At 31.2% G+C, this 15071-nt stretch overlaps 1 protein-coding gene across 1 annotated transcript; it reads right to left on the bottom strand.

Annotated features, from left to right (window-relative positions):
- Positions 1–257: 257 nt before the first annotated feature.
- LOC133669147 (ethylene-responsive transcription factor ERF021-like) lies at positions 258–1360 on the bottom strand. Its single transcript, XM_062089184.1, has one exon. It carries the CDS (start codon positions 1251–1253, stop codon positions 711–713), a length of 543 nt encoding a protein of 180 aa, XP_061945168.1. The 5' UTR covers positions 1254–1360; the 3' UTR covers positions 258–710.
- Between the last annotated feature and the right edge of the window lie 13711 nt (positions 1361–15071).

Below are 15071 nucleotides of genomic sequence, written 5' to 3'. Positions count from 1 at the left end.
AGAGCGGCGGGGACAAGGCGGAGCATTTCTTCATGTAGGAGCGTGGACTCAAAAGGCAGAATATTAAAATAATCCGGATTGCTCTTAGACAGATTCTTTTGTGGCTCTATGGATCCATAAACGAAACTTAGCATAATATTAACAGGAAATTGTTTAATATAATAATATGGTACATGAGAAAATAAAATAATATCATAAAAAATCTCAAATATATGAGAATCATATGATCTTACAATCACAAGAAGGTGGTAAGAAGTAGTCAACGTGGGAGATACTTTAGACCCTCTCGCCACGTCATCCACTAAGGAGAAAGGGGAAGTCTTCTACAAGCTGACAAAAGCCAAGTTCAGAAACACTTTAATCCCCTCAAGTGGGACCCTCCAAAACCGCCCATCTGAATAAACTATAAAAACGTCCTTCCAGCACTGACCCTTTCTGCGGATAAATTATTCTCCTTCAAACACTAATTATTCCCCCGTTTGCTAATTAATTTATCAATTCTTCACAGTTATCCAGCGACCAGGCAGAAAACTTATACCTTCTTTTACTAGAATAATTCCTTAGTTAAAATCACAAATACATGAAATATACAGGTCAAAGTCTAGATATATAAAGCCGAGTATACGTCAAAAGCAATTACGTATATAATTATATTAGTGCAACGTCCAATATTCAAAGTAGTATGTATATTCATGATCAGCACACGTTACCTAAGGATCCCAAAGAGAATCTGTTTGCTTGTTGTCCCACTCCTCCTCCTCCCCAACGTCAATGGAGGAGTAAATCATGGACTCTTCTGGCAATGCTATCCCTGACATTTGCATCCACATCTTTGGTGAATCCAAGGGTGACTCGTTAATGGCTTGGATTTGGCTAGGTGAGAGCCTAACCGTGATGGGACCAACGTTTGAGCTAGAGCTGCCACCTTGGGAGGACTCAACTGTAGAGGGCCTAAGGCTCATAGCTGCCTCATGGGCTGCTATGCGAATATCTTCAGCATCAGAGCTTGCTGGCTTTGGTAGGCTATGAACCAAGTCAGGGAAATTAAGTTTTGCATCATATCCCCTAAAATGCAAAGCAGCAACATCATAAGCTGTTGCTGCCATTTCTGGTGTCTCAAAACTCCCTAACCAAATCCTACTTTTTTTCCCTGGCTCACGTATCTCTGACACCCATTTGCCCCATTTCCTCTTTCGTACCCCTCTATAGCTAGAACTCATACCACCATGGCTAGCAGTGTTTCTCTCTTCCATCTATAGTTCCAGCTAAGTTAGCTAGTGAGGTTTGAGGGAATTAATGATCGATATAGGCTAGCACGAGGTGGTGTTATCCGGTTATATTACTCCAGTATATATAGATATTTGTGGGCATGCATATGATATCTAAGTTGATAGAAACGTGGAGACTCAGTAGGAGAGGAAGGGAGCTTCCAAGTAGTTACATCGGTGACAAATTAAGATGTGTTCTTGTGCATGTTCAAAATCTAAATTTCTTCTGTTTTGAAACCTAAGAAATTGTAGGTTTTCATGGAGCAACCAATCACATACTTCCAAGTGTATAATTTATTTTTTAACTTTCTATATCTAAACTAGTTTACGTGTATTTTAACTAATTTTTGTATCTTAACTAATTTTTTGAAACTTTAAAATTAACGATTATATAAATTTAAAAAAATAAATTAGTAAACTCAAAATCTAATCAACCAACAAATTTAAAATCTGACCAGTTAAGATATTTTTTAAATTAAAGTTACTAAGTTTTGAATGCTGCAGTGCAGAGGAGGAATGTTTTTTTTGGAGGCAAGAAATCAAGTTAATTAACAATTAGTACTGTTTATTAACGCGGTTTGAAACTTGGTGGAATAGATTTGGACCCACTTATCCTCCTACGGGTCTATTTAATTTTCTAGTTGTGCTTAGGTCATTCTGGAGATGCTGGTTTCATTTACTGGAGTCCATAGCCATGGCGCACCTTCCTTTTTTCACGAGCGAGTGACACATGCATCTCTTGGATCAAGAGAGCAAAATATCACTGAAAGATAAATTAGGAAATGCAAAAATGATATCATCAAAAGAATGACAGGTGAAGGATATTCATTTTATTAACCATGTGGACGTGGAGTCTTATCTTGTGTTAGATAGTGTAATGAATAATGTTTTTTAAAATATTTTTTAATGAAAAATATATTAATACATATATATATATATATTTTAATATTAATAGATGAAAATCATATAAAATCATATAAAAATATTAATTTTTTCAAATAAAAAACAATTTAAATATTTTATAAAGGAAGTTTTAACACAAAATAAATATTTTATCATATGAAAAGTAATTTAAAAAATATTTTATAGAGCAAGTTTTAAAACAAAATACATACTTAAAATGATTATTGTCATATATTGACTCACGACCCTACCTTGTCGAACGTGATGCTGCAATGTAGAAGGGAGTCCTTTTATAGCAGGATCTATTCACCCGCAAATACAAGGTGTTGTGGAAGGACGACTTTTCAATATAAGTTTGTTTTGCTTTGAGTTGGTTTAAATTTAATAATTTATAAACAAATAATATTTCATTAAATTTATTCAATTTTAGGTTCACAAATATTGAGGCTGCCCGAATAATAATATCAATATTTAAATCATCAATGGAAAATCCATTGTTTCAATGAAGTCATATTTCCAAACATTCTGAATGGAAATTGCAGGTCCATGCATGGTTTCAAGATTTAAGGTTAATATTAACATAATTTTTATTATATTAATTTGTTTACTTTAATGAAATCATTTTCTTTTTATAAATTTTTACTGCAAGGCAAAATTTGAGTGGGATAGAGCAAATGATAATGTTGCGAAGAGGGTTTGGGAGAATCACGCTACAACTAGGTAATATCCAAATCAAGATAATTTTTTTTATTCTAAATATTAAAATTTTATTTGCTATTTACTTATAGATAATTCATTTATACCATATAGGTTGCGTGATTTTTGGTACGAGGTGCAAAAAAATCTAAAAAATATACAAAAGAAAGCACTTTACCTAGCTAGAATGACATGGCAGTGTGGAAGGATTTCAAGCCACCATGCATCCCGGAGACTATATAGGTGGAATACATTCAGCACGTGATGTCCGAGTATTTCACATGACAGTCACAGTCCAATGCAAGGAATCAGAGCTAGCAAATTCACGGTTTTGTTACCACACACAACGACGGCTTCGTTTCGTTCATTTTGCATGCGAAGTAGATAGTAAGATTTATTTAAATTACATCCATTTTTTAATTTTTTGTTATATATAAATATATTTAACTGACAACATTTTTATCTTGTAGGCCACGACTCTTAGATGTGAGCCAAGCCCAATTGAGCTTTTTATGAAAACACTCGTGCGAAGTGATTGCCGCCAAAAAGGGGTGTAATGGTTCGTCAATAACTGAGCTCAACACTTTTTGGTATGTTGGTTTTCAACCATTTTTTTCTTAAATTTATTATTTACTTTAATTTGATGATTTTTTTTTCAGGAGATATATAACATCCGGCTGAAGGAGAGATAGGAGGACGATCTTTTGACCCATCTAGATTTCAATCTGGATTTGTGGTTACAGGTAAGATCATCCGGTAGACCCGATATAATCGGGTGTACGAACTCTCTAACACTACAATTAAGAACTTGCAGACAGTTTGTAGTATTTCAATAGTTGGGTGCTCGCAATCGGTTCTGAACATTTAGTCTCCAGAGTCGGTGACCTTGTTAGATCAAGGAGTGTAAGAATGTACGACCTATCTCAATGAAAAATATGAACAAGTCTATGTGGATTATAAACAACTTCGTCGAATGGTCATAAATATGAGATCACAGATGAGTAGTATATGTGCACCTCGAGGGTAATTAGTATCCTCCTCCTCCTCCTCCTTCTTTAGCATCGTCTTTATTCTAGTTTCATTGTATTTGAATGTATAAATTTGTAATAAATATTTGATTTTTATATTAAGATAATTTATTTTTAAATATTTTAATTTTATATTAATTTAATTTTTAATTATTTTCTATTTCTGTTTAATAGATTTTTTTAAAAATATATTTTTAAATTATTACTGACAGGGTTATTGACAGACTTATTTCGTCGGTATATTATAGAGAGTTGGAAAAGAATTACAGCAAATACCACTGCAACTGTTAAATCACCAATGAAAAAATTTCGTCTGTATATTCCAAAGAGTTGGAAAATAATTTCTGTAAATGCCACTGCAATACATCGATGGAATTACTTATGGTTATTCTATTAGCGATATTACCAAGAAAATTACCGGTGGATTGAAGCAAGTAATTGTTTTTTAGGCGTGCATGGTCCGTCTGTAAAGCTTTCTGTAAATTTATTAATGATAGAATTATCAATAGATCAAAAATTACCGACGAGCGATTTTTTCATCTGGTAGTGTGTGTGTGTGAGAGAGAGAGAGAGAGAGAGAGAGAGGTGATAGGATGATTTTATATCATTCCCTAGTATATTTTTTAAGGGAAAATTTGTACAAATCTATTATTATTATTATTATTATTATATATTTAATTAATTAATTTTATTTAAAAAAACAACGGTAATAGGGTTCGAATTCTTTATTTTTTGTTAGCAAAACTTTGATACATTGTCTAAACTTCAAAAATCTCACATGATCGCATACCTATTAAAGTACTTTCTCTCATTCTATTTGAATCTAAATTATTAAAATAAAAATAAATTATATTTAGAGAAATATTTATTAAGTAGTTGTGGATATATTCTTGATATTATTATTTAAGGTTTGTATCTTAAAAGAAATTATATGAAAAATATTTTATGTGAATATATCAATAGAAATAAATTTATTATTGGACTAAAAAAAATAAATAGAAATGGATATGACTTTGGCACGTGCAATAACTTAGCTTTATATATAATTCTTTTCTTTCACCTTGATAATTAATTTAAAATTAGTGGTAAGATTTGAGGTATAATGGTTTAGAGGATAAGAATATAAATAATATATTTATTGAAAGTGTGTTTGAAATAACTTTCAAACTAACAAAGCATAAAAAAACTATCTTTCTAAAAGTTACATAACTAACCCAATTATATAAAAAATGCTATATAGTCTTCAAGGGTATCTCTATGATTCTAAATGCCAAGGCTTGTATACATTTTTGTAGGAGTGTTTATCGATGCAGTTAGGATGGGTTTGGATTGATAATTATATCAAATTTAAATTTTGATATTTTATAAACTATAAACTCAATTTATTCATTTTTTTATGAACAAAATGAATTTGACATATCAGGTTGGTTAAATGTTTTTTTTGAATATTATAGATATCCACAAGTTGAACTAATATTTCTAATTTTCATAGGTTGAGCTTAATTAGAATTAAGATTTGGGCTCAATAAATTAGCCTAAAACCTATTATAAGATGTAACAAAAAAATTTAGGTTTAATGTATTAATTGAATCAATTAACTAAAATAAAAGAATCAATTAAAAAAGAAGACATAGCATATACAATTAAATTAAGTTTGTTGTTATAGAGTTTATAAGTTAGGTTGGGTTGACTAGATTTTTAAAATCTTGACCCGCCATCTAACCCATAATATCAATTTTTAATTTTTTTATTCATTATCATGTATAATATTCATATTATTTGACTTTAACAGATGAGCTACTTTTTTTTAATACCTCTACATTCATATACACCATTTTTAACTTGAAAATCTAAATTATTAGGTTATAAATCCATATTTATATGTAAGTAACCGCTTCAAATTTATCATCCTAACTAATTAATATGAGGTTCTTTAATAACTTATTTAACTCAACAACCACTCCTAAAAAATTAACAATAACAAATGGGATACCGACAAAAACATTATATTGGTAGATTGCGATGAACATTAGCAATAGAATAATCCCTCGCTGTATCTATTGGTACACACCAACAAAAATATGTCCTCTGTATATATTGAAGGAATTACAATGACATGTTATTTATATAGATAGAATTATCAATGAAATGAACTTGATGGTGAAATTTATCCATCAATCCATTAGTAATATTTAATTCATAACATGACAAGTAACCTCGCTCTCCTCCCTCATTTTTTCTTTTTCCTCCATCAGCTTCGCAACAAACAACATAACCCCTTTTTCTATTTTATCATAAATCAACCTCCCACAACAAATTCAGCTGCCCCAAGTTCTGTTAGCATCCCTATTTGAATTCAATATTTTTTTAGGACTATCCACATCAAGTAAGCAAAATTGTCCTTTTTTTTTTATTCGAACTCAATTTTAAAATGTTAATTTTTATTGCATATTTTTGTTGTATATATAGTTTGTTTGTGTGTTTACTTGTTTTTTAGCTTTTTTCCATATAAATTTGTTGTATGACTATATGATTTGTACATGTTATGATCTGTTTAAGATTTTAAAAAAATTATATTTGTTTGTAATTTGATAAAATTGATTTTGAATTTATAACTTAGGTGTTTTATAATGAAGCAAATAATAGCGTATTTAACGGATACATTTTATATTTTGTCAATTTTATTATTGAGTTGAAATTTTCAGTAAATATGTATGAATTAGAATTTATGTAGATAATTGATAATGATTTAAGAGTAGTATTAAAATAGATTGAACAACTTTGAAAGAACATAAATGACTTTTTTATTGGTAGAGTTGAAAGAGATGTTGCATTATCGCTAACATTAGGTGAAGAATTGTATGCCATAGTATGATGATATTGTATTGGTTTTCAATCTGGTAAATAGAAACTTTCTGGTTTTGGTGTGACCTATAATTAGGTATAGCGAAATATTTTCTGAGAGTTTTCTTATTGGATGATCAATCTTTTCCACCATTACCTTGATGTCATGCACATTATGTGTATTCTCATGAAAAGAAAAAAAATCACTTAACTTATGACAATGATTTGAGACTTGGGCTTGATAACAAAACTTAATTATCATTTTTAAAGCACATAAATGATGATAAATGATAAATTAGACTTTGAATCTATTTTTTAAGTTATATCTAAAATAGACTTAAAGGTCTCCACACATATTAATTGGGCCTTCATAGGGTTATATCAACTCAATTCAATTTTACTTGCAATGATGGGACAATGTCCCAACACGTGAAATATTATAAATAAGATTTTTCACAAATTGATCAAAATAAAAAGATAAAAGCATTAACAAACAATGATAAAATTCACAAGGTGTGTGTGTATATATTTATTAATAAAACGAATATTCTCATCAAAAGTGCAACTCTGTTTAGAAAAATAAATAAAAAAGAGACCTTTTCAACTCACATATCAAATCCACATTTAAAAAAAAACAATATATATGTATAACTTTAAAAACATGTCAAATTTTTCTAACTTCCAAAATAAAAGACCCGTTTAATGATTTAATGATCATACTATCTTTAAGTTAAATATAAATAACATAAAATAAATTAAAAATATTTTTTTTCTTTATTATAAGAAAAATAACAAAGTTTTAACATAAAATGAACATCACTCGTTTAGTGATCATATTGATAAAAACAAATAACACAAGCTTTTACACACATACACAAGAAAAATACTCCTGCCACTGGTTTTTTTTTTTTATAATCGAAAATCTTAGTATTCTGGATAAAAAAAAAATCCACATGTAAACGCAACCAACATGAAAATAAAATGTCTACCCACAAAAGTTATCCATACATACCAATCAACCATGTTCACATAAGTTCACATAAAATCAATAAAATCATGCTAAAAATTATACAGAACAAACAAATTCATTTTGGACACGAAATTGACGTTCTACAACTATCAGAAATGAACCGGAAAGAGGTAGAGCAGTGTTGGTGCGGGCTGAATGAGCTACTGTGAGGTGGATAGGGCGTGTGTTACAAGTGCAGCTGACATACAAAAACAACGGCTTTTTAGGTGGTAATCAAGTTGTGATTTCTAGTTTTTTCTTCGGTTGATTTTTGGGTTTTCTTTGGCTAGAATCTCGGGTGGTTTTGTGATTATTTTCAGGTTGATTGGGTCTGATTTTTGTGAGGACAGATCAAGACTAATTTTTGAGGAAGCAGCTGCTAGAACCATTCATAATGCAGAGCAAAACGATTGTGTCGTAGCGCAATTTTGTGTTACTTGGAGAATGGCAGCTCTGTGGTGTTGCTATTATGAAGGCTTGCAGAGAAGATAACTTCGGTTGGACTGGATTTGATGTTGGAGAAAAAGGAGCATGACAGATTGGAGTAGAAAAACATGGTAACTGGTGGCAGATGGTTTTGTTGATAATCAAAAGATGGAAATGGGGCGGCTGATATCTTTTTTTTTTTTTTTTTGCAAAAAGTGATGGATTTTTTACCCTTTTTATTGGTTTTATAATATATATATATATATATATATATATATATATATATATATATATATATATATATATATATATATATTCTTCTCTCTAGGCTATTGCATTATAGTGTTAGCTTCCCCTTTTTTCTATGATTTTTCTCGTCAATTTGTTTTTGTTTCTTTTTCAATATTCTTTCAAAATCTCTTCTCTGGTGATTTATTTATAGTCTTTTCACCATATATCTTTTCACCCATATTAATACTACTAACTCTTTATCTCGTATCTTTACTTCCATATCCCTTTGTCTCTCTATCTTCTCATTCCTTTATCTCAAAGTTGTTTTACAATCTTCTCGTCCCTTTATCTCAAAAATTTAGGCTTTGCTTTAAGTATGGAAAAAGAGATTATAAAAGAGTTGTGATATCAAATGAGAAAAAAATTAGCCAGGATGACAGGAAGGGAATCTGAAGAGAGGAAGAAATTTTCGTTCCTCCTATCCAAGTATCATTTTCCAAAGCTACTTATGTAATTCAATATAAAGATATGACGGATATCCTACCTGAGGCTTGAAGGTATTAACATATTGAAACAAGATGACAATAAGGTCAGAGCTATTGTAAAGGCTATAGAAGAAACAGATTTTTCACTACAACTAACTGTCCACACTATGAAAGAAATGTCTGTAAATACCTTTATGTTAAAGCTGGAAAATAGCGAAACGTTCTAAAATTAGGTGACCCAAGAGGCTCATGTAGTCATCAAAAATTAAATGACAACGTTGTTTTAGTGTGATTTTTATGATTTTTTCAGAAACTATGAAGAACTCGTCCGAATATGGTGTTCAAAGTGAAAGCGGAGATATAAAGGCTATGGGATGCTGGTTTTTTTTGAGGTGGTTAGATATCTACAATGAGTATCTAATATAGTAGGTAATTCCTAAGAAAAGGATAAAATTAGAGTATGTGTTGAGTATAGGGATTTAAATAAAGCAAGCCTCAAAGACGACTTCCCTTTGCCACATATTGATGTCCTGATTGATAATGCAGCATGAAACTCAATGCACTCCTTCATGGACGGTTTATTTGGGTACAACTAGATCAAAATGGCCAACGAAGTTAAAAACAAGACAACCATTGTTATTTTATAGGGGAACCTTTTACTACAAGATAATGCTATTTGGATTGAAAAACACCAGGGCCACTTATCAAAGGGCAATGGTAACTCTATTCCACAATATGATGCATAAAAAATTGAAGTGTATGTGGAAGATATGATTGCTAAATCCAAAAACGGGAGAAGATCATTGTCAAATATGAGAAAACTGTTTAAAAGGTTGAGAAAGTATTAGTTGAAGTTGAAGCCTGTAAATTGCTCATTTGGGGTAAAATCCAGAAACCTAATAGGATTTGTGTTAAGTAACCAAGGTATTGAAGTCGACCTTGATAAAGTAAAAGCAATTTAGGTCATGCCAGCTTCTAAAATAGAAAATGAAGTAAGAGGGTTCTTGAGTTATGTGAATTATATTGCTGATTTATATCTCAAATGACAACAACTTATGAGCCAATCTTTAGACTCCTTTGAAATAAAAATCCTAAGGTATTGAAGGAGGAATGCTAAGAAACTTTCAATAAAATCAAACAGTATTTGCAATATTCATTTTTTATGATGCCTCCCATGCTTGGTAGACTGTTAATTCTATATCTGATAAAAAAAACAATGGGATGAGTGCTTGGGCAATATGATGAGTCTAATAAAAAATAGAAAACAATACATTATCTAAGAAAGAAGTTTACAGATTACGAGTCCATATATATAATGGTAGAGAAGCTTTGTTGTGCTCTTGTATGGGCTGCAAAACAACTTCGCCAGTACATGTTGTATTACAATACATGATTAATTTCAAAATTAAATCCTCTAAGATATATCTTTAAAAAGCCTTATTTATCAAGCAAAATAGCAAGATGACATGTGTTGTTGGCTGAGTATAACATGGTGCACATAAAAAGAAAAGTCGTGAAAAGAAGTACTATCGCTAATGATTTGGTAGACAATGCAATTAAAGTTTATGAGCTTTTGAATTTTTCTTTCCTAGATGAAGACATGCTGGTAGTAGAAAAGAAGAACTAGATTGGTGGACAATGTGTTTTGACGGAGCAGTAAATGTATATGGCAATAGGGCAGGGCAGGAGTAGTGATAATTTATCCTAACAAGAAGCAATATCCTATTTCAATCAAGCTACATTTTGAATGCACCAATAATATGGCTGAGTATAAAACTTACATTCTCAGATTAGACGTTGTATTAAAATTGAATATAAAGAAACTTGATATTTATGAAGACTCAATGCTGATAATCTGCCAAGTGAAAGGAGAATGACAGAAAAAAGATGAGAAACTGAGTCTATATCAAGAATAATTGTCCAAACTAGCAGAAGAATTTGACAAGATAAAATCCACTCATATGGGAAGAGAAAAAAACCAATTTGTTGATGTTGTAGCCACTTTTGCTTTCACGACCAAAATTGATTATGGGAATAGAGTGCAACCCATAAGTATTGAAGTCAAAATATTTTTGGCTCGCTACTGCTTAGTTGAGGAAGAAGTGGATGGGAATTTTAGGTATAATGATATCAAACAATTTATCTAACACCAAAAGTATCCCCCGGAGGCATCTAATACAAATATGAAAACCTTGTGAAGTATAGCCATGGACTATTACCTTGATGTAGAAACGCTATACAAGAGGTCATATGATAGTACATTGTTGAGATGTTTGGATGAGATAGAAGTAAAAAAAGCACTCCAGGGAGTTCACAAAGGGATTTGTGCAACTCATGTTAATGGATATATGATGGCTAGGCAAATACAGAGGTCAGGGTATTTCTGGATGACCATGGAAAGGGATTGCATATAATTTGTCAAAAAAATACCATAAATATTAGGTGTACAATGATAAGATAAATGTACCTCCTACTCTTCTATTCAATTTAACATCTTTATGACCATTTGTAATATAAGGAATCGATGTAATTGGGTATGTCAATCCAAAGTCTAGTAATTGAAATTGGTTTGTCCTAGTGGTCATTGACTAATTCATAAAATAGGTGGAAGCCAGTTCAAATGCTCATGTAACCTAGAAGGTTGTGAAGAGATTTATTGAACGAGATTTAATTTGTCGATATGGAGCACTTGAAAAGATAGTGACTGATAATGCTCAGAACTTTAATGAAAGAAAGATAGTAGAGCTTTGCATAAAACAAAAAATCAAGCGCTCAAATTCATCTCTATAAAGGGAAAGATGAATGGTGTTCTACTTGCCAACAAGAATATGAAGAAGAATATGCAGAAGATGGTAGTCATATACAAGGATTGCATGCAAATCGCACCATAATAAGGATGTCTACAAGAGCTACACCTCATTTATTGGTTTACAGGATAGAAGCAGTAATGTCATTAGAAGAAGAAATCTCGTCTCTAAGGGGATTAATGGAATAAAAACTTGAGAAAGTTGATTAAGTCAATATGAGATACGAGAAGTTAAATCTGATAAGTGAAAAAAGGTCAGCTGCAATCTGTCATCAGTAGTTGTATCAATAAAAAATGGCTAAAGCATATGACAAGAATGTTAGACCTAGGGTGTTTCAAGAAAGGTATCTAATACTGAGAAAGATCCTACCTCTACTTAACAAATATTAGAGTAAATAGGCACCTAACTGTGAAGGCCCATATCTAATGAAGAAAAAGTTCTTTAGGGGAGCTTTGTTATTGACAAAAATAAATGGAGATGACTTGCCTAGCCTATGAACTTTGACTCTGTAATGAAATACTATGTATAGTGTACTCATCATCTTTAAATTAATAAAGTTTGGTTATTCATTTAGTTACATTTGTGTTTTGCAAATGATCTCAAAAGGCTCAGTAAAAAACCTTTTTTTTAATTTTTTTTCTATGAAACAAAGGTTTTCAAGATTTGATTTTGGCTAATAATTTTAAGAAAAATCAATGATTTATCCAGTGCAATGATTCACCTAGTAACTCCCTAGGAGATGACTAAATACCCAGAAATCCAAATGGATGACCCAATCATCAAAGTTTGTGGTGCAAAAGCTACATGAAATAAAAAAGATAAAGTTTTCAGGAGTCATGAGCTCACAAAACAAATTTGTGTAAATCGCTATGATAATGAAGTCAATTTATTAGTCCTAACTAATCTTGTTTGAAATGAGGAAAGACCACTTTTGATATTCCCTAGAGATGAATATGTCCCTTGCAATCCTAATTTGAGTTGAAGTGAGAGTTTTTCCTTTGTAAGATGACCCTAACTAGGATAACACCCTACACTAGGGGCAAGTATTAGAAAATGATGTGAATGAAGGTATCTGAGAATGTACACTAACGATGAGAAAGTTGTCGAAAAACCTAAAAAAAATAGAATACCTATGAACGTAATCCATGAGATCTTGATTGAGGTCATAGAATAGGATAGCCCAACGAGCCCAACAAAAAAAGAGGGGGCTTTCCTAAATGACAAATCTTGAAAAGACACACTGGTAACTATAAAACAAGCAAAAGCTTTTCCTGTAGCTTCAACAAACAAATAAAAAGAAAATCATTGAGGAACTTGCAAATGGAATAGAAAAGAGTGTTGGTATCTTGATATAAGCAGATAATGTGATTTTGGGATGAAAAGTTGATTAGGTGTTTGATCAAAGGTTTAGAGTTAAAAAAAAAAACCTGGAACGATCCCTTGTCTTAACTTCTAAAAGTGAAGGTCTTTGATATCATAACATATGTTGGAAGAATAGAAAAAAAAAGGATGAAAGGGCATAAAAGAGTGAAAATGATCCTAGACGCATAACCCCCCCCCCCCTCAAACACCATTTGAGCCTATAAACTCCTTTTATTTGGTAGCTATAAAACTTAGCCTTCATTACATACCTTGAAAAGTCAATTTTAATCAAGCGAGCAGGAAAGACTTAAGGAACCATTTATGAGAATCATGATGAAGTGAAAAAGTATTTGTCTTTGTTCACATTATATGTCATGAGTATTTGAAAAAAGCCTAAGAAAAACAACATTGTCATAAGTCAAAGAGTTTTAATTCATTCCCAATTAGGAAAAATATGATAGGATTCACCACAACTTAAATACTCATAAAAGTTGAAGGCTACAAAGGCAGCTCAACACTCAAGATATGAAAGTAACTCGCAAAGACTTGCTCAAGTAAACTGGGAGGGTGAGCTGGCAAGAGATACCATTTTAGAAATTAAAACCCTTATCAATCAAAAAATAGATTATGAAGAAAAAAAGGGGCTTATATTTTGAAAGGCATGCATTGCATATGGTTTTACCTCAACTTTGAAATACTGTTGGCGTATGATTCACCAATCAAGAGGAAAGGTGGTGAAATATGTATGGGTGAGCGAAATACAAGAAATGACAAAGAAATCTCATCCATAAAGTGTGAAGGCTTGCTAAAATTCTTTTTGAAAATTAAAAATGGGCAGGTCACCCATGAAAATAGGATAACTTTTTGAATTTTAAAATAGCCAAGTTGCTTGTAAAAATAAACCAATTCCAGGGAAGCATGAAGGCTTGTTGAAATTCTTTTTGGAATTTGAAAAAGGACAGGTCGCCCATGAATAGAGGCCAGTTTTTTAATTTCAAAATGGATAAGTCGCCAATGAAAATAGACCAATTTTAAGGAAGCATGAAAGCTTAATAAAATTTCTTTTAGAATTTGAAAAAGGTAGGTTACACGACAAAATATGCCAATTTCTAAATTTCAAAATAGACAGATCGCCCGTTAAAATAGATCAATTTCAGGGAGGTATAGAGACTTGCTAAAATTCTTTTTGAAATTTGAAAAAAGACAGGTTACCCATGAAAATATCAATCTTTGAATGTCCAAAGGGGCAGGTCATCCGTGATAATGAGACCATTTAAAAAAAATACAAAAAAACAAAGTCTTTAGAATTTCAAGATGGGTGGATCACCTAAAAAGACCGTCAAACACATTTTTCTTTACAATCTTATTATGCAAAACCTTAATTTGATAAAGAAATCCAAAATACAAGAAGATATACATGTAGAAAGCTTAGAAGATTGTCCAAGTTAGTGGTGAAGAATCAAAAAGACAAGTGTAAAAGTTGGAGGATGAAAATATATAAAATTGACAAAATTGGCAACCCCGTCCTGATTGATAAAAGGCTATATTTGTGAAAATATTTTTATTTGGGGTAAAAAATACAAATTTAGATTGGTAAGGACTTAATGAGAATTTTTAAAGGACTTAATTGCAAGAAAATTTGATTTTTGAAGTTAGTTTAGGTTTTAATTGGAAGAAATTAAAGTCTGGGGGTATAGTTGCAGAAATATTTTAAAGAGTTAATTTGGTCAAATCAAATGCTTAATTGCATAAATATTGAAGTTTAATAGGCAATTAAAGACTTGATTGAAGAAATCCAAAACCAAGGACCAAACAAAAAAGATGCATGAATGTAGAGGTTGAAATTGACTAAATCAGGGGCCAAATTGAGTTTGGTAGGGGTGAAATTGCATGAAATTAAGAGTTTAGGAAACAATTTCAAGTGCAATTAAAAGAAATTGAAAGAATAGGGACTAAAATGAAATCTGTCAGATCCCATATTAAAAACCCTAATTTCTAGGGTTTAATCTAAA

Source organism: Populus nigra, chromosome 12 (genome assembly GCF_951802175.1).
Source record: "Populus nigra chromosome 12, ddPopNigr1.1, whole genome shotgun sequence".
Lineage (NCBI taxonomy): Eukaryota > Viridiplantae > Streptophyta > Magnoliopsida > Malpighiales > Salicaceae > Populus > Populus nigra.
The sequence above is the reverse complement of the archived record's forward strand: the minus strand, read 5'-3'. Positions and strand labels throughout refer to the sequence as shown.